The sequence below is a fragment of the Lachnellula hyalina genome (genome assembly GCF_007821495.1).
Source record: "Lachnellula hyalina strain CBS 185.66 chromosome Unknown contig00249, whole genome shotgun sequence".
Taxonomy (NCBI): Eukaryota; Fungi; Ascomycota; class Leotiomycetes; order Helotiales; family Lachnaceae; genus Lachnellula; species Lachnellula hyalina.
In genome coordinates this window covers 1-23,030 of record NW_022157363.1, presented here as the reverse complement: position 1 = coordinate 23,030, position 23,030 = coordinate 1, and the positions used below count along the sequence as shown (strand labels likewise).

Here is a 23,030-nt window from a genome sequence, read left to right as displayed (position 1 = left end):
AGTCGTTATTCATGGCCACGAAATGGGAGCAAATGACGTCTGATATACTAGTACACATCCAACAGGAACGTCAGATAACAACGCTACGAAGTCTGGTTCGCTTTGCTGCAAATCTTTGTGAAAGCAGTAAGAAGACTCTGGTTAGAAACCTTGTTAGCTTGAAAGTGTCGCAATGGGAATTGAGGAGGGATAAGTTCATACAATAAACGCATGATCATCGAGAGATCCAAAGACTGGATCTCTCCCAAGTTTCATGGCTGTCGACCGGGGACTAGTAATACCAAAAGCTACTCTGGCCAAGAATCTCGCGTCATCCCTATCAGGTACCTTGTCCAGAACAGCTTTGAAAGCGGCATAGTTGAACATAAGAGGTGGAGCAACTTGCTGCTTCACCGCCAGATGGGTCATGCACCAAGTACAATGTCCGCATTCCTCCTTGTCGTCAGGTAAATCGTCCCCAAAATGTTGGGCAAGAACTCGGGTGAAACAGGCTTCGCCAGTGATGAGCTGTAGCATTTGGTCTGTTCGAACTAGGGCCTCCTGCTCACGCTTGACCATGATTTCGTGAATCGACTTTGTGATCATGTCAATCTCTGTAGGGCTTTTTGGTGGAGCCTTCACGATTTTGAAGACATTTATCACACCGGCAGGTTTGAGCTCAATAGCTCTACTCTCATTCAAATCATTCAGCTTCCGAACAATATCTGTCCGGGGAATCTGGTATCGAACAGCAGCAGCATCGACGTCGACATGCCATAACTTGGATGCCTTTTTTGCAAATGCATTGATTGCAATCGCCCCGGGAGATTTGTCGGATTCTATCTTTGACTTATACTGAGCGCCAGGGGTGAAGGTGTATTTAGTATACATCGGTGTTGTAGCTCGGATAAGGCCGTGGGTGAGCTCCAGCTGAGCGTATATATTGCTCAGAGTGGTGGCACGAATGTCATAATCCTTTCCCTGGGTGTACAACGAACGTTTAATCTCGCCGCCAATTGGAAGGCTCATGGTGGTGGAATCGAAGATATCCCCAATAACGCCACGAACAGACTCCTTTGATGGAAGATCACCTCTTGCAAAAATCTCACGGAGATGGAGGTCCTCCCCACAGACATAAAACATGCATTTGCTAGTCTTACCATCTCTTCCAGCTCTGCCAATCTCTTGACTATAGGACTCCAGACTGCTGGGAATGTTATAGTGCACAACGTTCCGGATGTTTGCCTTGTCGATGCCCATGCCGAAGGCGATAGTAGCAACAATAATCAAGTCGTTTCGTCTCATGAAATCTTCTTGAATCATGGTCTTAACAGAGGTATCCATACCGGCATGGAAAGACTTTGCTTTAAAGCCTTTGCGGGTCAGCTCTGCGGCTAACTCTTCGGTCTGCTTCTGGAGAGTCACGTAGACAATTGAGGGTCCGGGATTCTCTTCGAGGAATTTGCAAAGTCTAGGATACAATTCCTTCTTGGTAAGACCTGATTCTGCGAGAAGCTGGAGATTGGAGCGGTAGGTTGAAGTTCGAAAAAGTCCAACTTTCTCGTCAATATTAAAGGCTTTGCAGATGTCTTGAGCAACCCGCGGTGTAGCAGTCGCTGTAAGGCAAACGACCCGTTCGGCCTGGATCTCTTCAGCGAATCGAGAGACCTCTGCTATTTGTTAGTTCTGGGTCAAAAGAAGAAACTGCCACACATACTGAGATAATCTGGGCGGAAGGCATGTCCCCATTCGGATATACAATGCGCCTCATCCACGGCAAGTAGACGGACACCTCCTCTGACGTGTTTCATCTGTTCGACAAAGCCCTCATTGTTCAATCGCTCGGGGGCAACATAGAGCAGTTTCAGTTCACCATTGCGGAGCCTCTCAACTATCTCGAGATACTCCTCCCTCGATTTCGTAGAGTCCATAACAGCAGCTCCACGGATACCACGTCGGACGAGAGCGTCAACCTGATCCTTCATCAAAGCAATCAGTGGAGATACGACTAGGGTGACTCCACTCTCTCCACCCCCACGAATATTCGACAGCGTGTCAACATCCGAGAAGACCAATGCAGGAATTTGGTAACAGAGACTCTTGCCACCGCCAGTGGGGAAAACGACTGCCGCACTCTCACCGTCGAGCAGTGTAGATATGACCTGCTCTTGTTGTAAGCGGAATGCTTGCAATCCAAAGTTTTGGGTCAAGGCTGTGGTAGCCAAAGCTAGACGCTTAGTATCGATAGCTGTTCTCTTCGCAGGCAGAAGGTCGTCGAAGGGAGACTTCCGCTTATGACTAGCTTTCTGCTCCATGCTGCTTGCAAGGTCTAGAAGTTCAGCTTCGTCACCGGAGCTGAGACCGAACTCGTCGTCCTCGATGAGGGGTGCCATTTTGTGTGCTTTGCGTGCGGAATGATATTCGTGGAGGAGGTATGCTTGGGGCTTTTGGTGCTGTGGTTTTGAACGGAGGTTCAAGGTTGCTGAAGAAAAGAGTTAGCAGTAATATTATGAAGTAGCGTGAAATCGAGTGAGGCTCTAATAAAGGGAAGGGGGTGAGGGCAGCGGAGGAGGGGGATGAGGGGTAGGCGCACCCTGACTGAACTGCGCTTTTCTGATCAGGTTGGAGGAAGAAAAGTGAGGAATTGATCTGGTCTCGATAATCGCATTGCGGACAAGAAGAGCAGGACGAGAGAAGGCAAGGGCAAGAGATTGTGTTGATATCAACATTCAAGCGGCATCAGTATCACCGTCGATGTTGATTGCCTTCTTGGAAGAGTCGCGCCAAGCCACGAACACGCGGAGCGCGACGCTGCCATACAACTTAGCACGAGGTCACGAGACTCCATCGTGACTTGCTCTCCAACGCCCGGGTTTGTCTTTTCCTTCATTCTTCAGTCTTCAAATTGCAAGAGTTCTACCCTTGGGGCCCGACACACAAAAGAACTGCTCTTCGAAGTAGGTGAACTCTTACCTTTATCTCGTGAAACAATATTCATAAGGCTATAGCCTATAATTAGTCCTGATAGCATCCAGCGTGTAACTCGCAAAGCAAATATTCCCTCAAGAATTCCTCTCTAGATTCCGGTTGAACAGGCGCAGATTACCGTAATGGATCCAGGCAATTGGCGGGTAAAGCGCAAGTCGAAGGAAGGAGGCTCCGCAAGGGATGAAGTACCCCCGCTACGACCATGGGAAAGACCTTGGACCTTCTAGTAATTCGGACAGATCCACAACTTCAAGATAGCAGTTTTCTTCGCCCTGGGGAGCTACACCAACATTTGAGGGAGATTACCGAGACTATAAATACTGAGGAGGACGAAACTCCGTCAGAGGATCTCTGGGTGAGTATCAACATCACGGTACGGTACATCGTGTATGTCGAGACTAATTCATCTAATAGCGATTCTCCGTGTATATACTCAATCATAAGATATTCCCGATCATGACTCTCGTGTGGTATTCGGTAACTGCTGTAGATTTCTTGAATAGGCTCTTTTGTGCTTCGTAAAGTTGCTACTTTGAACCCCTGGACTTGCAACTGGCTGTAGAGGCGCCACTTGCAGCCCAACAAGCAGGAATAGTACCCGAGAACACCGCGAGGTTTGCACCAGGTTGGGAGCCCGGGTATTCAATTCGCCCGTATTGGAATGCGTCCAATCGATTTGAGTATTGCATAAGTGCGAGAAAGACTTCTTTAAAAACTTTAGTCGGAGCTAAAGAACAGTCGATATGGATAAGTCTTGCAAGTTCCCTCGGAATGAGGCCTACAAAGGCGTAAGTTCTATTTCGAGAGTCTATACACTTCTGGCCTGTATTACCTGCTAATAAATCGAGTGGTGTGTAATGTGGCTAGCATAAATTGTCCCTACCGCTCCGCAAGGCTCCAAGCGGGACTCCACCTAAGTTGATAAAGAGCTTATACTATATCTCGCTATAGCTGTAGCTACCTAGTTATCCTTATATGATATGTTGAATAGTGTATAAAAGGTTGGCGACAGCGAGGTAAGCGACGGTGAAGTTGGAAACAGCGCCCGCAGCGTACTTACTATGATTCTAAATTGAATCTGTAATTAGAATGCGAGAGGACGACTTAGATTTATGAGTTAGATTTAGCAAAAGTCAACTTGATTTTAAAAAACGTTAAAAAAACCCTTTATCGTCTATGAATTCATCCTCTTAGAAGGATGAAAATACGCGCGACGTTAAGGAAAAGACTGACCTTGTAGGAGGATGTTGTGGATATCGGGCGTCAATCAGCCTGGATATTTCCTGTAGGCTATAGGTATAAGGCCTTAGGCTTCCACGGCTAATCCTCCACGAGTAATATGTAGGTATAGCTGGCTCCTTGGATCTCCACATGGCGATATTCCGCATCTCCTTTCTTCTATACTCCCGAACCGCGGGGGCACTACAACAAAACAACTACCGCTACACTTGTCTTATCTTAGGGCCAATATAGTATCAGTTTAGCGGTCAGCAGATGTGGAATTATCCTCTTCGTGGTGGCCTGAGGAAAGAAAGAAGGTGAGGGGGTGGGCAGGGCGTCAAGGGCACGAGGTATAATTGAGACATAATGACATTCTATGGGGGCTGAGTAAGTAGAGAGCCATGAAATTGTATATCTGATACTTTCTCTCTTTGCTGTAACCAATTCCTCTCACCTTTTGGTGATCACTGCACGGACTGCCGAGTATTCACAGCGCTTCCTTGATAGCGAATAGGCATATCTATTTACGAGGACACCACTCAGTAAAGACAACGCGGTCCGCAGCATAAAGAAGCAGTGCAGTCCACAGGACAGGCTCTGAGGAGACCGCATTTCTGCTATCAACCAGTGGATTCGCATAAGCCAAGTTGGATCAACAGTCCACACAAAACCAAAACCAAGATCATCCTATAATCAAATCACGGCATTTCGTTCAACCTCACCGCTTCAGCCCCGCCATCACAATAAGCCAACATGTCGCCACCACCACTTCAAGAACCTCCTTCACGACACAACAGCGACATGGCTATGGCTGAGCAGAGCAGACAGAGTAGGATCTCAGAACACATGGCACGATCCTCAGGAGTTCCCCCCAGATTACGAAATGATGGTATTTCCAATCCCCAACAAATATATACGGTGTAAATGTACCCCGCTAACAGTATTGACATCAGAATCCTGGGTCGAGATAGCCTCACAACCCTCCTCCTCCTCCCTTTCCTCCATCGGCGATGAGATCGTTACCACTGGCCTCCGTGTAAACCCCAATACCCATACCCGAACCCACCGACGCAGACGTGTACAGCCCGGCATACCTTCTCGTATGGGTCTGGAAGCCCGGCAGACCAGCACAAGCAGTCAGGAGGAATACGAAGAGAGCGAGAGTGAAGAAGAAGAAGACCACGACCACGTTCTCACCAGCTCCAACGAGCATATCAACCCATCATACTCCTCCGACTCGGACGATGAAGACGACTCTACGGCCCTCGGCCGCCGAACTACAGAGCCAGCCTTCACGCCCCAACCAAACGCATTTTCCCATCCTCCTTCATCGCGACCCCAAGTCCCAGGCTCTTATTTCCCTCCCTCCTCCACTGCACCACGAAACATAAACCCATACGCTTCCAGCAGCAGACGCCAGCAATCCTACAACGCAACCGACCATGACGCCGCCCTTCGCGCATCCCTCACAACGCTGCTCTCAATCGGTGCCGCCGCTGCGAGGGGCAAGCGCGCTGCTACCAATCCCACACCAACAAGCGCAGAGCCAATGGGTTTACGCCTTGTTCCCGAGTCCCAGCTCACTGGCGCGGTACAACCCAACAGTTCCCGTCCGCTTTCTCCCTCTACGCGTGCTAGAAGCAGTCCATCGATATCGTCACAAGAGGCCATTGAAAAGGGCAAGAGAAAAGCTGCTGCGAGTGGGGAGAAGACCAAACGGCGGAAGAAAGTGGCTGTTGCTGAGGCGGGCGACGAAAGCACTCTTTTTACCTGGGTACTGAGTGCCGGCGTGCTTGTTCTGGTCTCAGTGGTGGGCTTTGGCGCCGGCTATGTTATTGGACGCGAGGTTGGGAGGCAGGAAGTTAGTGGCTTGGGCTTTTCTGATGGGGGGAGTTGTGGACGGGAGGCTATGCGTGGGAGTGGTAGCCTGAGGAGGTTTAAGTGGGGGATCGGTGGTGGTGGGAAGAGTGTAGTTGCTTGATTGATGAGATGAAAGATACCAGGAGATATGATTGAATGTGCAAGTTGATGATTTATGGGATAGGGTTTGGTTTGGGACGGAGTTTGGGTTACATACACACACATTGTCTGAGCGCTCATCTTTCATGATGTAGATTTGGATTTAGGATCGGGTGCACAGGACTAATCAGAAGAAAGTTAATAAACGAAAGCCGCCCAAAGCGTTACTTGTGAGATCTCTTGAATAGCACAGCTGTTAAAAAGCTTCTTGGGACTGGTCATAATGTTCAACCCCACTCGCCAACACCTGTACCATGGTCTCTCCACGTACAGCGTGTCGAAATATTGTTGTATACAGTAATATTCATTCATTGATTAATCAAAGCAAGAGGCGCTGACCCCGTCATTGACAGCTTCAGCGTAAACACTTCGTACGTTCGAGGACCAGAGTCATGCCTGGGTACTAATTTGGGAATGTTTTCCAAAGAACTCTCACGGTACACAAAACTGCGAGGAAAGAAATTCTCCAAGTCCCAATTTTCGTATTTCTGTCTTGGCACCTTGAAACTCAGTACCAGAGGCATGACTTTGGAAGACGCAATAAAGTTGAGGAGCGCTTCCAAGAGTTGCCCATCAATAGGATGATCAGAGCCGTTGTACAGGCTATTCGACGTCTCTCGGTGCGCTTGTAATGCCTTATCATAGCCAGAGTGACATAATGTGAGACTCTGGAGGACATGTGCAAGATCTTGAAGGATTCAGAGGATTCAGAGTCTATGCGATTATAAATTAGTACTATGCCAATCATGTATCTCGAATTCTAATATCAAGTCTCTAGTAGCTATGAAGCTCTAGTGACAAGTATACCATAGTATTTGCTTCTAAGGTGTCTTAAGCTTGAAACTTAAAACTAAAGCCGTTTTGCCCAGTTTAAATACATACTAAGATTATTAGTATATTATTATTACTACAAAAGAAACAACGTCATAAATATCCTCTTAGTATATAAAGGATTAGTGATATGTCATCCATCACTCCGTTACCTAAAACATTTCGCCACATGCACTAGCCATACAGGTTTTCGGGACGACACTTTACACACCCTTGCATTTTAATCTAATGCCTTGGTTCTTATACTCGTGACGCAATGAAATAGTATTACGTCGTAGATTTTATCGTAGAGATGATGTATATAACAGATGGTCTGAACTGGACCTAATTATATTTATATTTGTCAAATAATCACTTCAAGGAAGCATCTATACACCCAACAATCCTCAACCCAAAGCCTTAATATAAACATACATCATGGACGCCGCTTCATCCGCAGTCAACAGGCTTTTCGCCCCTAAAAGCCCAGCTCCCGAAAAGGAAACTATCAACGAGACTTCCAATTCTGATCGTGAGGCAACACCCGCTGTCTCCACCCCCGGCGAAGATGTAGACACAACTGTTTCTCAAAAGGTCGCCCCTGCTGTAGAGCACGAGCATATCAAAAAAGAACATGAAACCCGCGAGCAAACCTTCGTCGAGAAAGAAACACACAAAGACCACTACCACACCACCGTCCAGCCTCTCAAAGACTCCGAAGTACGCCCCGAGAAGCATGACCACGTTCAGGAGACAGAGCACCGCAGCTTCGACCACGATGATGATACGGCCAAGGTTAAAGCAGAGGCAGATCGAGCAGGCTTCGAAAGCACAAGCGAGAAGAAGCAGGTTGAATCCACGACAAAGGAGCCAACAGTAGGGGAGGAGCACGTACATCATCATCTGCATGAGACTGTGCAGCCCGTGATTGAGAAAGGCAAGTTTGATGATTGAAATAACATTGTCGAGGGGATTTGCTGACATGATACAAATAGAGGTCATTGTTCCATCTGTTACTCATAAGAAGGTTAATATCAAGGAGACTCACCAAGAACCATCGGAGCACCACGGTGTAACTACGAAGTCCGCCATCTCAGTTGATGACTTCAAGAATAAGTTGGAAGGCGAGGATACATCGAAAGTTGTTAAGGGTAAAGCTGTATAGGTTGTAAAGTTATCGATTTGGCGCTCTAGGGAGGGCAGGAATGAAAATGTTATTGGCAGTTAGTTATTTGCCACCGAAAATTATATTTATGTAAAAGGTTTCTGCTCCAATATTATGCCATCTAATTTGCCTCGTCGTTTCTCATAGTGGGTAAGACACGGTTGAGCGGGGTATATATCTTCAGATTATACTACCTGCGTCATAGTACCAGCAATGGTCACCTAGCTTCAAAGCGCTGTGAGGTATGTATGGTATAATGAATATATTCAGAGTGTGTTTACTAGAATATATTAGGACTTGGAATCCCACCCCAGACTTGAAAGAGAGCCAACAAGAAGGATTTCAAGAGCACTATCACAACCATGCAAAGCAAATAGATGGTCTTAATGTTCTTTTATTACGCGTACGGGGTGTATCTAATCCATTGCAAGAGGCAGAGCAGGAGCATACTCACCAGACTATGTTACAAACAAGGAGTTTGTGCGAAACTACCGCACAGCAAGATATCCGGAAAAGGGAAAACAAAACAAGTACTTTTTATGATATGCCCTCGAGAAGCCCACATGAAGCTCGATCCACTTCAAGATATCTATCCAAGAATATGGAAGACATGAGAAGATTCATCTCGACTTCGTAGTATGTCGCATGCCCACAGGTAGTATCCCAAACGCCCCCTATATCGGTATCAAAAAGCCAAAAGCCCGTTGTGTGTGTAACAGGCAGCCACAAGCCAACAGCCCACTGGTGAAGAATGCCTCAGCCCACAAGTTCGATCTCAATACCCACAGCTCCTATGAAGGAGAATAGTCAAGAGCCCACAACCCACAAAGCCAACGACCCACAAGTCAACGAGACACTTCCGTAGAAGCATCAGTGCGGCAGCCAACATGTTCGACTTAGAAAGTCTGCTTCTTGCCTTGGAAGTCTCCAAAGCCACCACGGTTTGTGCTTCCGCCACGGCCACCACGAGCACCTCCACGTCCTCCACGGTCACCGAAGCCACCACGGCTGCCTCCACGTCCACCGCCACGACCACCTCCGCGTCCTCCACGATCTTGGAAGCCACCGCGACCTCCTCGTCCACCTCCACGACCACCACCTCCAGCACCACGGTCTGGCTTGGGTGTAGCATAGTCGAGACGGACTGGGCGACCAGCGATCTCTTGTCCCTTCATGGCCTCGTAACCAGCCTTGGCACCGTCAATGGAGTCAAATGTGACGTATCCGAAGCCCTTAGGGTTACCAGAGTCCCTGATATTATTAGCATGAAGCATACAAAGCACGGAAGAGGATACTCACATGTCAGTAGGAAGTCTGACGTTTACGACAGTTCCGTGCTCGCCGAAAGCCTCACCAACAGCGTTCTCATCAGCATCGAATGACAAGTTACCGACAAACAGGGTGTCAGAAGGAGGGTTGGTTGAGTCGCCGAACTGCTTGGCACGACTGTCTGCTTTGTCTTTTGGACCATCGTTGGATCTTGGGGTAGAGAAGTCGACATTGGCCTTGCGACCGTCAATATCTTGGTCCTTCTTGGCAGCAAGGGCAGCAGCAGCCGAGGCAGAGCTGGAGAACTCGACGTATCCGAATCCCTTGGAGCGTCCACTCTCACGATCAGTGATGATGTTTGCACGGGTAATCTCTCCAAACTCCTCGAATTCACGGTACAGCCACTCGTCATCGACGTTCCAGCTTAGGTTGCCAATGAACAGGTTCTTGCTTCCATTGTCATCGACGGCCTCGGTCTTGGACTTCTTGGCAGATGCAACGGGCTCGTCCTCGGCCTTGCGCTTCTTGGAAGGAGCTTCAGTCTCAGCGGCAGAGTCATCAGAGTCGGATTCAGAGTCAGATCCAGATGCGTCAGAATCATCGTCAGAGCCGTCGGAGTCAGACTCAGCATCGGACTCCTAGTATATGGATTAGAGTCGAAAGAATTGATAAGGAATAGATGCAAAACTCACAGTAGCCTTGGCAACTACCTTGGCAGCGCCATTGACAGCACCCTTTGCAGTCTCGACAACCTTCTTGGCGACGGCAGCTGGTGCAGTCTCCTCATCAGAATCGGACTCGTCGGAAGAGTCTTCGCTGTCGGAAGCGGCAGCAGCAGACTTTTTGGGAACGGAGTCAGAATCAGATGCCTCGGAATCAGAATCCGAGCCCTCAGACTCGGATTCGTCAGAGGAATCAGAGGTATCTACCTCTTTCTTGGCAGCTTGGCCGTTGGTCTTGCCATTAGCCTTGCCGTTCAAGACGGGCTTTGCGACCTCAGCCTCGGACGCGGAAGAGTCGTCATCAGAGTCGGAATCGCTGGTGGCGGCGGGCTTCTTCTCATCTTCGCTGTCGCTCTCGGCCTCGGAGGAGGAAGGCGATGGGGCCTTCTTGACGGGCTTGCTGCTCTTCTTGCCATTGACCTTGGTGGCAGTGGCCTTCGCGATTTGCTTGGACTTGGCGGCTGGAGTCTGAGATGGTTTAGTGACAGACGCGTTTTTGACTGCTGAGAGTGGTTTGACCTCAGACTTGACCTTCTTGTCGGTCTTGGAACCCTTGACTTTGGACATGATGAAGAGTTTGTATTGGGTAGAGGAGTATGAGTATGGGTACGAGTATGATAGGAAGATGTATGTGTATGAAGGAGTTGAGATGTGAAAAGTGAAGAAGAGGTGGAGGTGGGATGTGGGAAGAAGAATTATTTTGTAGATGAAAAAAAGTTGAGTTAAGTGGGGAACTAAAAGCGGGAGGCGGTGAAAAGCTCTTATCGAGTCCGACTCGATCAAATATTCACCCTCGCTTATCAATAGCGGGGGCTAGAAGGAACTATACTACAAAGGGTTAGCGGTAAACGTGACTTGGATTTTCATGATCATATCCATTTGCTACCCAGAAAGAGCCGCATTCTAATCGCAGCTCTACGAAGAGTGCATTACTACCTGCCACCACCATTCAAATTGTCCTGCTCAACACCCTCGATATCACTCTGAATCCGGCCTATCACCTTACCATGGCACCCACTCCCGAGTCTGCTGCGTTTCTGGCCAAGAAACCCACGGTCCCTCCAACCTTTGACGGCGTCGATTACGATGATACGGCTCGATTGAAGCAAGCCCAGGATGCAATTATCCGGGAACAATGGGTCAGGAGTATGATGGCGAGATTGGTTCGGGAAGAGATGGGGAAGTGTTATTACCGCGAGGGAGTCAACCATTTGGAGAAGTGCGGAGCTTTGAGAGGTAAGAAACACCGGAGGTTCATACGTGCAGTTGGCGTTGGGGCTTTCAATTGATCGGAATGGGGACGATATATGCCACATTTTAAACCTTATAACTAACTCATTATGTCTTTCAGAACGGTATTTCGAGTTATTGAAGGAGTCCAAGATCCGGGGATATCTGTTTGAGCAAACAAACCACATCTCGAAGCCACAATAGGATCGGTTTGCAGCAGGGTATACCGGGGAGAGAGTATTAGAATTGGACTGGCAAACTCTAAGACGTGATGCATGGCTGGATGAAATGCTGTTGTATGAATAGAAACCAGCTTCAGTGCAGCGACATGAATCAAATGCAGCTGTCTGCACCCAACCCTCCTCGTGCACCTTTGTAATTTCAAGCTCTCACTCAATTGCTTATGACTGTTTCTAATCGTGATGATCAAACGTATCTACCAGCATTCGGAGCATTGAAATTTCATTTCAACCCGTTCCGAAGCTGCCATAGCTCAAGTACACTCACTCAGTCAACCACTCGAGAGCTTGATATTCGCGTCGCAACCGTGCTCTTCCGGCTCCCGTACAACCTCCAAAAAAGTTCATGTTCAAGTAACCAGCCCAGCCCAGCCCAACCCAGCTCAAACCTTTTCAGCACAAAACCACAAAAATGATCTGCCGCTCCTGTCTGCGCAAGAGCGCATCTTCTCTACGGCCCTCAATCTTTTCGCGCTCTCTCACATCCTCAATTCCCCGCCTGGATGCTACAACTGCCGCACCATCCTCCAGCCCTCCAGCAGCAACCTCGACCTCTGCAGCACAACCCTTTAGCACTCCTCTCTCACCAAAACCAAACGATGTTTCCCTGGGCACATCACTAAAACCGAAACCCAAGACCACTGTGTTGCCAGCATCGATATGTCTGCCGGGGTCGGTCATGAAAGGGCTGAACTATTTCAAGGGCAAGGAAGATCCGATTGCATTGGCAGAAGAGGAGTATCCAGATTGGTTGTGGCATGTTCTGGATGTAAAGGACAACGCTGGTATAGTGAACGAGGAGGATGGTGATGAGTTTTGTAAGTAGCCTCTTACCCAATCCTTTTGCCATGCTCTCAGAGACTCGAAGAGAAGAAATGGGATTGAAGGGCTAATGATGTACCCGCAGCCAAATCCAAGAAGCTCAGACGCAAAGCAGCGAAACGGCAGCGCAAACTCGAGGCCAAACTCCTCGCCTCGGGCGATATTTCTGCATTGACGCCCAAAGTACCCATTACAAGACAGAGTGTGGATCTGCCGACTGGAGAGGAGGGAATGGGGGAGAGATCAGAGTTGAAGCGAGCCATGAGGAAGGAGAGGAGGGCCAAGATCAAGGAGGCCAATTATTTGAAGGCCATGTAGGTTGGTGTGTATTAATATATAGAAAAGGGGTGGCATGTATATTGCAAGCTGGATTGTTATTGTACGCAGTCACAGGTGCAGGGGATTTTGTATGATTTGACGGGTATTAGTATTATACAAACAGGCTTGCAATGCAAAGCTAGGCTATCATAATTGATGCCTTTGTTGTACAAATATGAGATCTCTCAGATCATCTACTTCTGCTTCTCCGACTAGTCATCCTCATCCCCATTCCCCTCTCCAATAGAAGACTTCTTCAATTGTAATTCAGCCTTCAGCTTCCTAACGTTATCCTCTAATCGCTTCTTTAAGAGCATATTAGTCTGGGCCGCTAGCTGAGCCTGCACGTTCTCAATCTGCTTCTCCAGATCCACGATATCTTCCCTCATGCCTTGGATCTGCGCAAGCTTGGCCCTGGTTTCTTCATCAATACCTCCCTCCGAGTCGGCTTCGTCATCCGCATCTTCATCCTCCACTGACTCATCTCCACTATCTTCCTCGGCACGACCTGGAGTCCCCCCATTGAGAGTAGCACCTTCATTCGTAGACATTGGAGTCGCGGCTTCAAGATTCTCAGCTTGCATAGCTGCCTCCAGCTCGGCCTCCAGTTCTGCATCCATGTCCTCATCCGCTGCCCCATTAGCGTGATGATCTTGACCAAAGTAGCCAGGCATATCATCAACCTCGCCCTCGGCATCGTCGTCCTCGGAATATTGTCCCTGTCCATCCTCGTATCCATCAGGACTGCTCTCGGGACTAAAAGCACTCTCCCGCCTGCTCTCCTCTTCCACATCAAACATTTCCCACTTTGATGTAACGGCCGCCTTATCTTCCTCCATCAGCCTGTCCACCTCCGCCTCCACAGCTTCGATTGCCGTTCTACTAATACGTTTTCTGAATCTGCGTTTGCGGGCATAATGCATAGGCGGAGTCAGCCCATGAGGATACTGAAAGGTTTTCGGATCAATAATCTTAGGCAACGGAATAGTCTTCGCCTCATCCTCTTTTGCAATGGGCGCAAACACCCATAACATCTGGCAAATATCTGCACTCTTCCACCATCCCCTCTTATCCCAACTCTTCATGCCCTCCACAATACACGGTAAATCCACCAGCGCAGCAGCATAGAGATGCCCCCTGATATTGACTGATGCTCGCCGTCCATTAGCTTCGTAGAATTTCATTTGTACATCCGCGCCCCCTTGACTCAGCGGCAGACCAATCTTCTTATTCACTATCGCTTCGCGCAGGTACTCGCAGTCGTCACCGGGGAACATGCGTAGCACGAACTCTTCCTCGATCGTAGGGTCCAGTTCGCGGTCGCTGGCTTCTGAATCATAACCCTCTCCAGGAGGGTGCTTCGGCGGCTTGCCCTTCAACTTTGGCTTGATGTGAACAGGCGTCGGCGCAGCAGCAGGTGTTTTGGGACCGAAACTGAGCTTTACTCGCTTTGCTGCAGGGGCTTGGACTGCTATTGTGGAGCCTTCATTGTCGCTTTCCGAGTCGATATCTTTGGGGGCGCGCTTCTTGCTTTCGAGGAGCTTGGCGCTTGGTTTGGACGCTCGGCCTGCTTTGGTCTTTTTGGGCTTGGGGACATCTTCGATGATGGGGGCGGGAGTTGAAGGCGTTGATTTGGCGATCAACTTGAGTTTCGGGCCTCCTGGAGTAGAACTTCTGGGTGTTGGAGGTGGGCCAGCGCCTGGAGTTGCGGAGGGTGTGGCCAGGGATGGATCTCTGGGGATACCGGTGTTAAGCTTTAACTTGATGCCGCTCATCTTGACAATCTGTTGGCGGCGTTCCAAAGGTCGGAAGGGAATAATGGGACAAGACCCCGAGGAATGCAGTCGATTTCGAATCCTTTGGAGGTAGGATGGGTGGGTGTTGGCGTTGCGTTCTTGAAAGGAAGAGAGAGCTGGACCAGACGACATATAAATTCGATACGGCGGGCCAAGCAAACCCTTGACGCAATGCGCCTGAGCTGCTAACAAGCAAACCTTCCCTTCCCTCCCATCCTATTCACATTGCACTTGCAATCCTTGCAATCCCATACCAACAATTTCACAAACATACAACTACGAATCCTTCCACGACCTTGCGACGGCCATGAAGAGTTCCACGTCAAACGTTCCTTGACTTTGCCGTCAAACCTGCCAACCTACCAACTTGACACCCAACAGTCACAATGACAACTCCCCACGCTCTCCACCACTCCCTCCTACGTCCATGTATCCTCCACATCCTCCGCGCTGCAGGTTACCACTCGACACGCCCCTCTGTGCTTGACACGCTCACCGATCTGGCGGCAAGATACATGTTCCTGCTTGCGCAAGCAACCGCAAATCATGCAGCGCTGAATCATACAGAGCCCGAGCTTGCGCTGGAGATTTCAGTGCAGGATGTCAGGATGGCAATGCAAGATTGCGGCGCGCTGATACCGGAGAAGCCGATGGTAGAACAGGAGTTTGATGGTGAGGAAGATACACGGGGTATGGATGCCTTTCTGGCTTGGGCGCAAGGACCGGGAAATAAGGATATTATGAGAGTCGCGTTGGAGGGAGATTCTGAGAAACAGGATTACTTGGCAGGTTTGTGGCCATGGGATAGAAGGTGAAAAATATGCTAATCATACGCAGCTCTCAAGAAGAAGCACAATACGACGACGGAGGGAGATACGAGATATAATGGGACGATATTGGGAAAACCCGCGGAACCTCGAGCAGTCAAGGTGGAAGGGGGAGATATAAGCAGCGTCAAGGAATGGGCCGAAAGGTTGAAGAAACCTCGAAAAGACACCTCGATCCTCTCATCGCGGCGCCCGTCTTCAACTCTAAGCTCGTTGGGAGATGATATGGATGACATCGAGTTTTAGGTGCGGCTATGATCGTTTCTGCATCGCGACGGCGTCTGGGGAAGTTTAGTATATAAAATACATGGAGTCATGCGGATACCACCACAGAGGATACAGTTCTCAATGTCAAACCCAAAATCTCCCGATTGTTCTTTCATACTGAACCGATGCCCTCGCTCTCAACCCTATTCCCCGCTCCCCCATCAACACTCTCGCCCCCTTTCCTTGCAGCCTTGATATCCTCCCTTGCCCCCTTTTGCTCCGCCTTTTGTCTGTCCAGATCACTTGTTAAGCTGTTCTGTTCACCCCAGCCAGCATTCTTCTTGTTGAACTGCGCATCCATAACTTCTCCCTCTCCAGCAGCGCGCATCTGGTCCCCTTCAAGATCCTCATTCTGTGGTCCGATTTTGCTTCCTGGTAACGTGGCATTGCTGTCGTCTGCATTGTCTTTGGGGTGGTCGCCATGGCCTGCTGCAGTGGCCATGCCTACAGACATCGCTGGGGTAGCAGTGGATTCCGGGTTGGTGTCATTGGCGCCGAATGTTGTTCCTGCTCCTCGACCCGAGTTTAGGGAGGATTGGTCTTTGGAGGCCGACATTGTGTTGATTTTGGGTGAATTTTAATGTTGAGAGGGGGTAGAATCTGAGACTTGGTGATATGTAGAATTGTAAAGATTGAAGTGAACAAAATCTGGCAATTGGAACCTTTGTTCCACCCCCCGCTGTGACGTATTGATATGATATGTTTCTAGATTCACCCCCTCGTACCGCTAGATAGCTTCCTCGCTAATGTGAAGCTGAAGCTGAGCTGAGCCAAGCCAAGCGAGCCAAGAGAGCCTTGCTTGTTTTAACCACAGCCTTACGGCTATAACCACGTTCAACCTATTTCATGGTTTACGAGATACAGTCGGATTCTTATTTATGATACACTTCATGCCTTTCAAACTCATCAGTCTTCAAGCCCTCACACTACTCCAGCCGCGGTGATCAAGTGGGCCAGTCGCCATTCACAACCATGCCCTTCCCCTTCACTCTCCCCACTACATCAGCCTTCTCCGTTTCTTCCTTTTTCAATAGCGACTCTCATCCATCTCTTCCACTATCAGCGAGCACTTATCGTGGAGTTCTGCGAAATAATCTAAAAAAACATAAACGTCTACCACATCATGAGCAAGCATCAAATCTGGGGAATATACTTCAAAGTCTCAACAATTACATTCCATATCTACTCGCACTTGATACGGGGCTTGGAAGCCAGACTGTAGCTGGCGAAGAACTAGACGTTGTTCTCAAATCAACACCAATTCTAGAATGGAGGCCAACGCTGTCTGACAATGCTATTCCTGGGCGGGAAGTTACTAGGTTGAAGATCAAGTCTCTCGAATATGAGATCTATTTTGTCCTCTCAACACTAGCATATACCCACACCCTACTGTCCCGAGTTTCTCTCAATCCCCTCTTCTCCTCAGCAACCGCATCTCCCACCCCCGAACAGCGGACCCTCGCCATTACAACGGCAACAAAGCACCTCCTTTTAGCGTCCTCAATCCACGACTACCTCTCTACGCGCTCAGATCAAGTCGCAACAGATCCTCCTTGCACAGACATCACCAAATCCACGTTCCGGGCTCTCTCTTCATTAGCCATGGCTGAGGCTACTCTATTGGCAGTCCTGAAAGATGATCCCTATCCTGCCGCTGTAGCGCAAGATCGTAACAAGAATGACAAGGAGTGGATGATCAAAGCCCCTGAGATTCCAAAAGTACGAGCGCACCTCTTCGCACGTTTATGCCTGGCGGCTGCTGAACATGCTGCTAATGCACATTCGTTGTTGAGCTCGCATTCTGGGAAGGGGAAGATTGATTCTGATCTTTTGAAGTACGTCGATGATTTGAGGAGGACGGGGCGTGGCAAGGCATGTCGGTTCTTTGGCATTGATGCCGAGCTAGGCGGACAGACGGGCGCGGGACTAGCTTGGCTGCAAGCTGGTATGCATGAGCTGGGGTTGGCGTTGAAGGAGGACGGGAAGAAGGGGTTGAGTTTAGGTCGTTTCAAGAAAGAGTGGGCGGATAAGGAGGACAGGAGGGTGGAAAATGGGGCAGATTGGGGTGCTGATGCTGGGAAGTCGGAGGAGGGCAGGGTGTTGGAGATGTTGGAGAAGAAATGGAACAAGATGAACGATACGGTAAGTTTCTCTCTGCGTTTGAAATTGTCGCATCATATCTAATAACGACTTTAGATCAACACGCAATCCATACCCCCAATTGGACCCTTGATGTCTTCTATGCCATCAGGGCGCGAGATTCACAGCATGAAAGCTTTTATTCCTCCGGTTCTTGAGGCCTCTGTTCTAGAGAACATGAGAGCACCGCCTGATCGCGTGGATGATTATGGTGATGCAAGTTCGGATGAAGATTCTAAGAAGCAGGAACCTGTAGGAGCGTTCCCAGGTACGAAAGAAGATTATCCGAGTAGTTATAGTTATTACTAATAGTTCTACCATCTTTCAATCCGAAGCTCTGGGCTGATCTTAAGTGAAGTGTCGGGACTATAGGGAGTGGTTGCGGACCTTTCTAGTCATGTGACTTAGACGCTTCTATCAGGTGGGCATCCAGTCGCTTGTCTGGTCTATAGACTGTGATATTAGTTATTGTGTTAGCCGAAGCTGCCTGTACTTATCGCTTTCTTGAATACTATTAGATTCTTGTGAGCACGCAGAAGCTGGACCGGATTGTGATTCATAAAGCCCATCTTAGTGTTACGGCCAGTGACAAAGACAGATTCACCAATCATCGACAACATTCAACAAACCGAAGAGCAGGGCTTCTTCTCCTCCGGATAGTTCATTTGTATGAGTGGGCATGTTAGGGTTCGTGACATTCAAGTAGTTAGTCTAAGACAAATCTTGTGGGACCTAAGACTTGAGCTTTTAGAATGAGATCCTGCGACTTCCCAAATGCGAACTCTATCGAACAAAATACTTTAACATCGAAAGAGCTCAAAAACGGAAGGGGTAACTCCGTGCATAAATGATAACTTTCATGGCTGAATTTTATAATTCTCCACTCCAGTTAAGAAGCCCCAGGATAGAATCACCCCACGCCTCGGCCCATTGCGCCATGCACGATCAGACCAAGGATTCACACGAGCTTACGAGTCTCAAAGGTCTAATCAAAGTCAACTCTTCACAACTGCACAATTCGCTAGGTGCACAAAAGGGTACTCTCCTCCCCCCTCTTAATAAAGGTTAAATCACGTAAAATATCCATATAACGTAGAATCCCATAGAACTGAATAGCTAGATGCCCTAGCAAGTGGCCCACTATTCACGGCGCAGGGTACTTGTAAAGTCCTTGTAAGGTCCTACTAGGCCTAAGATGTAGTAATATCATTTGCTTAAATCCCCTGTTTATACGACGTGGCGAAGGATCATTAACCTTTATTAAGAGGGGGGAGAGTATTAAATGCTGCGGGCGTCTTCGGTCGTGCCTCCTGAGAGCACCAGTTCATGAAAAAAAGCGAGTACCATAGTAGTCTTATCCTTAATAGTTGTCCCTCGGAGGTCTAAGTCCTCGGTCGTTCCTAGAGCTTTCGACCTTAAGAAAACTAGTCGCCTATCAATATTGATAATTAGTGTCGGGACGGGTCATTGTTAACTGATCGCACCAACTAATACATACTGTGGAGGTGGCTTTTGGACCACGCGTGTTGACGGAACATCGGATTAGCTTAGTCATGCATGAGGATATCTCATCGCAGGAACCGTAGATCTTAGTAAAATCAAGTCTTCACCTTAAATCGAAATAACCCCTGCCTTAATACTTGCATTGTTGACACTCTCTACTACTTAGCGCGATGACGACTGCCGAAGGAGATCTCTAAAATCCTGCAATCCGCATATAATTGGCTTATAACCCGAGTATAAACCTCTAGAATAATAGGACTAAACTATATCTGTAAGCAAAACATTCTTTTGAATTGTTGATCGGTCTATTATATTGCTCTAGATTGAAAGTCTCCCTAACTCTTAAGTGTCTTGCGGTCGCATCCATAGCTAATCTGCACGCGTTATAGTCGCTTTATAGTAATATTAGAAAGCGTGCGTTCTATCTAAATTTGGCCTGTGCGGCAGTGTTAATTGTGGAGGCGGATGCAAACACTGTAGGAGCTAAGAGGTCACATTACTAGCATGTTTTTAACGTCTGATAGTAGAGACTGTTTAGCGTGGAAATGATAGATCCTGCGTATATCTCGTCAGATCTAAGCTCTCTAAGTGGCACAGAATATAAAGTTGTGGAGTACAAACACTTCTACTATTAGACTTCAAAGATAGGAATACATCAACTCCGGGCAATCCGAGATACTACGTACAACGAGGGATGCGCTCCATCTGCCGTGAGGTTCTTATCAAGACTTGTTAAATCCGCGCTATAGTTACTTCTTGTATTCCCCTTAGCCGCGGAAAAGACGCTTAGACTAGGAAACATTATTGGCGATCTATCTTCTCAGCCCCTTATTGCAACGTCGGAGTCATTTCAAGCCTCCACTCCTCTCCGTCTAAATATCTTGCTATACTTCTATCCGTTAGAAAGCTTCCGTCCCTCTCCTCTACTTTTCGTTCTTTGTTGGGTTTTCCTTGCCGGGGTTTTGTTGCAAGCCCATAGTTCCCATGCCGTGGAAGTGGGATCTGCATAATTGTAAAGAAGTGGAAGGTCCCGGGGGAGGTGATAAGAGGATTGAGAAGGTTATAAGACATTCGCCATAGTCAATATAGCTCGCAAACTTGGAAACAGCTCAACTTCGAGCTTTTCAAACCGCCTTTTTCAAAATTGCAAGCAGCCATGGGGTATGATTATACTATGCCAACAGGTATATCGACTCCAACCCTTCCTCTTCTCGACTTGCCATTATTTCAAAGCACGACTGCGAATCTCAGCGATGATGGTCTCACGGTTCGTGCCTACTCAAGAGCACGCCTCGTAGGCAGAGTATACGGTACTGCAATCCTGAGACCTGCTAGCATCGGACTAATCCATGGATAGGTTTGCAACTAGAAGATGTGCTCCATTTGAGCCCGAAATTCTGGCAATTGCACCTTGATCTGATCTGTCCATTCGACATGGCGGTTCTCACGTTAATCACCATACAATACAACCTCGCTGGAGGAACGATATCACGATTTGCAGTTGACCGGCCAGATCTGCAGCCACTGATGCAAAGCATTCTGAATTTTGATGTCTCGTAAGCCAGGATTTCAACGTGATTTTATAGTGGCAGTGTTAATTCAACCCCGTACACAGTGCCCAATTCCTTCTCTCCGAAATGGGACACGGCCTGGATGCTGCGAATCTCGAGACAACAGCCACACTGCTTCCAGGTGGCGGATTTGAGCTCCATTCGCCAACCCTTGCTGCATCGAAGTGAGTAGGACACTATAACTGTTTAGTAAACTAGGTTGACAGTCTTAGGTGGATGCCTCCAACCACTCCAAAAAAAGGGTTTCCTACAGTGGCCGTTGTAATTGCACGGCTGGTCGTGGCTGGAGAAGACCGCGGGGTCCGACCTTTTGTTGTGCAACTCAATGACGGCGTGACGATGTGTAAAGGTATCGTTGCAAGGTACGTGATAACCATATAATACCCTTCTTCCATGAACTTGACATCCCAAAAGGCCTCTTCCGCAGCGTGGCGGATCTACGCCGGTCGATCACTGCATCACATCCTTTGACCAAGTTCGACTTCCAAGCACGTCATTGCTTGGATCTCTGGAAAAACCCTCCAACATGCGCGATAATTTCATGTCCGTAATCTCACGTGTGTCCGTTGGCACCCTCTGCCTTAGCACCACGAACATCGGATCGTTGAAGCTGGCCGCTTTTATAGCAGGACAGTATAGCCTACGCCGGATGGTAACAGGGAAGGATGGAACTCCTGTTCCCATCATCAGTTTTCGTACCCAACAAAGACCCATCTTACATGTTCTGGCACAAACGGCCGTGTTTGATGCCTATGCTAGGAATACGATACAACAGTTTGTTAATCCTGCTCTCGAAAAGCGTGTCCGGGACGGCCTTGGGGCGGCCTTCAAAGTCAATCTTGTCCAGGCAACTAGGAAAGGCCTATACGAACTGACCGAACGCTGCGGGGCCCAGGGGGTTTTCGCATACAATCAAATGGTTCAGCTGCAACAGGATACACGGGGTGTTTCTATTGCAGAAGGGGATTCGTTGGTACTTTGTATACGTAAGAATGGATAAAACGATACGTGAAAGGTTCCGCCTACTAACTACTTGCAGGGCTTGCATCCGAACTCCTTATTGGAAGATATGAAATGCCTCCTTCATCTTATCCATCTTGTTTGCTTGCTCAGCATGAGAAGGGCCTTTTCAAAGAAGCCCAAGATATTATGCGGAGTTTCGGGATGAAAAACGGGAATCATCGAAGCGACGACTTTAATCGCCTGATCCTTCCGCTCTGCGAGCCACTAATTAAGGCAATTGCAAACCGGCTTTCCTACGAAGCTGCGGTCCAGGCAAACGTGGACCAGTCTCTCGTTGACATCTACGAGTCAATTGCTATCCAGGAAGATGCGAGCTGGTATGTCGAGAAAGCTGGTTTGTCGCGTCAGCAGATTATAGAGGGAGAAGACGCTGCGCTGAACTCCGCCCTGCCGAATATTAAAACTTTGCTTAATAATACTAGGGCGGAGCCGTATTGCTCTGCTCCTATAATACAAGCGGAGCGGTGGGATCGCTTTGTATTGGAGCTTCCGAAATATAGAAGTCTTAATTGTAAGATTTGAGTTCAAGCATTTTTTATGAGCTTTGAAGCAAAACTTACAGAGTATATGTTAGTATCACATGTGTCCGTTATCACTTCTCTACTACGTAGTATAGACTTGATGTTGAATATGCAAAGAGGTTATGAGTCTTTACTGACAAAGCTATGTTAAATCACATAAATACAAGCCCTTATCCCAATAGTATTTTTTAGTAATAAACCATTCTAGGATTGTTAGCGCTAGTGCTCGGGTTGGATTTCGCTATAAATAATATCTATGTTTTCTTTACAACTATAAGAGGCGAGCCCTAGGGGTAAAGCACGGGCTGTGCCTGTGCTTACTAAGCCTTAACCAGGGGGCGCTTACTTTTCTTCGGATCCAGATGAAGATTCTTCTCTCTCTTTTATTAAACTTATTAAATACTATATTAAGCCTTTTATTGCAATATGGCATCTTGGTAGGACTACCTCTTATGCGCGGGCGCTTTCTGACTCAGACACTAGAAATGCAGAGTCGCGATTGGCCCGGGCGCTGCTAACTTAGCAGGTTAGGGTTAGGGTTAGGGTTAGGGTTAGGGTTAGGGTTAGGGTTAGGGTTAGGGTTAGGGTTAGGGTTAGGGTT

The 23,030-nt window shown here is 48.2% G+C and overlaps 11 protein-coding genes across 11 annotated transcripts; 7 read left to right on the top strand and 4 right to left on the bottom strand.

The window, feature by feature from the left end:
• Positions 1-195: 195 nt before the first annotated feature.
• Positions 196-2,372, bottom strand: recQ (ATP-dependent DNA helicase; the record flags this gene model as incomplete). The annotated part of the gene is made up of 2 exons (XM_031153535.1): positions 196-1,649; positions 1,697-2,372. 2 exons carry the CDS (start codon positions 2,370-2,372, stop codon positions 196-198), a joined length of 2,130 nt encoding a protein of 709 aa, XP_031001383.1.
• A 2,569-nt stretch (positions 2,373-4,941) lies between these two features.
• On the top strand, positions 4,942-6,169 carry LHYA1_G008614 (uncharacterized protein; the record flags this gene model as incomplete). Its single annotated transcript, XM_031153534.1, has 2 exons — positions 4,942-5,077; positions 5,130-6,169. 2 exons carry the CDS (start codon positions 4,942-4,944, stop codon positions 6,167-6,169), a joined length of 1,176 nt encoding a protein of 391 aa, XP_031001384.1.
• A 1,286-nt stretch (positions 6,170-7,455) lies between these two features.
• LHYA1_G008613 (uncharacterized protein) lies at positions 7,456-8,167 on the top strand (the record flags this gene model as incomplete). The annotated part of the gene is made up of 2 exons (XM_031153533.1): positions 7,456-7,893; positions 7,955-8,167. Coding segments are annotated over 2 exons (651 nt in total), but the record flags the coding sequence as incomplete, so codon positions are not given.
• Positions 8,168-9,078: 911 nt separating this feature from the next.
• On the bottom strand, positions 9,079-10,740 carry gar2_0 (Protein gar2; the record flags this gene model as incomplete). Its single annotated transcript, XM_031153532.1, has 3 exons — positions 9,079-9,433; positions 9,482-10,089; positions 10,144-10,740. 3 exons carry the CDS (start codon positions 10,738-10,740, stop codon positions 9,079-9,081), a joined length of 1,560 nt encoding a protein of 519 aa, XP_031001391.1.
• Positions 10,741-11,180: 440 nt separating this feature from the next.
• Positions 11,181-11,607, top strand: nuo-12.3 (NADH-ubiquinone oxidoreductase 12 kDa subunit, mitochondrial; the record flags this gene model as incomplete). Its single annotated transcript, XM_031153531.1, has 2 exons — positions 11,181-11,409; positions 11,525-11,607. 2 exons carry the CDS (start codon positions 11,181-11,183, stop codon positions 11,605-11,607), a joined length of 312 nt encoding a protein of 103 aa, XP_031001388.1.
• A 447-nt stretch (positions 11,608-12,054) lies between these two features.
• LHYA1_G008610 (uncharacterized protein) lies at positions 12,055-12,782 on the top strand (the record flags this gene model as incomplete). The annotated part of the gene is made up of 2 exons (XM_031153530.1): positions 12,055-12,460; positions 12,550-12,782. The coding sequence occupies 2 exons, from the start codon at positions 12,055-12,057 to the stop codon at positions 12,780-12,782; spliced, it is 639 nt and encodes a 212-aa protein (XP_031001389.1).
• A 212-nt stretch (positions 12,783-12,994) lies between these two features.
• taf7 (Transcription initiation factor TFIID subunit) lies at positions 12,995-14,557 on the bottom strand (the record flags this gene model as incomplete). Its single annotated transcript, XM_031153529.1, has 1 exon — positions 12,995-14,557. The coding sequence occupies one exon, from the start codon at positions 14,555-14,557 to the stop codon at positions 12,995-12,997; it is 1,563 nt and encodes a 520-aa protein (XP_031001385.1).
• Positions 14,558-14,964: 407 nt separating this feature from the next.
• On the top strand, positions 14,965-15,651 carry TAF3 (Transcription initiation factor TFIID subunit; the record flags this gene model as incomplete). Its single annotated transcript, XM_031153528.1, has 2 exons — positions 14,965-15,367; positions 15,416-15,651. The coding sequence occupies 2 exons, from the start codon at positions 14,965-14,967 to the stop codon at positions 15,649-15,651; spliced, it is 639 nt and encodes a 212-aa protein (XP_031001392.1).
• Positions 15,652-15,784: 133 nt separating this feature from the next.
• On the bottom strand, positions 15,785-16,228 carry LHYA1_G008607 (uncharacterized protein; the record flags this gene model as incomplete). Its single annotated transcript, XM_031153527.1, has 1 exon — positions 15,785-16,228. The coding sequence occupies one exon, from the start codon at positions 16,226-16,228 to the stop codon at positions 15,785-15,787; it is 444 nt and encodes a 147-aa protein (XP_031001394.1).
• Positions 16,229-16,644: 416 nt separating this feature from the next.
• On the top strand, positions 16,645-18,120 carry palc-1 (pH-response regulator protein; the record flags this gene model as incomplete). Its single annotated transcript, XM_031153526.1, has 2 exons — positions 16,645-17,814; positions 17,869-18,120. 2 exons carry the CDS (start codon positions 16,645-16,647, stop codon positions 18,118-18,120), a joined length of 1,422 nt encoding a protein of 473 aa, XP_031001393.1.
• A 2,350-nt stretch (positions 18,121-20,470) lies between these two features.
• On the top strand, positions 20,471-22,430 carry ACX2 (Acyl-coenzyme A oxidase, peroxisomal; the record flags this gene model as incomplete). The annotated part of the gene is made up of 6 exons (XM_031153525.1): positions 20,471-20,624; positions 20,672-20,870; positions 20,930-21,049; positions 21,098-21,247; positions 21,300-21,871; positions 21,925-22,430. 6 exons carry the CDS (start codon positions 20,471-20,473, stop codon positions 22,428-22,430), a joined length of 1,701 nt encoding a protein of 566 aa, XP_031001386.1.
• Between the last annotated feature and the right edge of the window lie 600 nt (positions 22,431-23,030).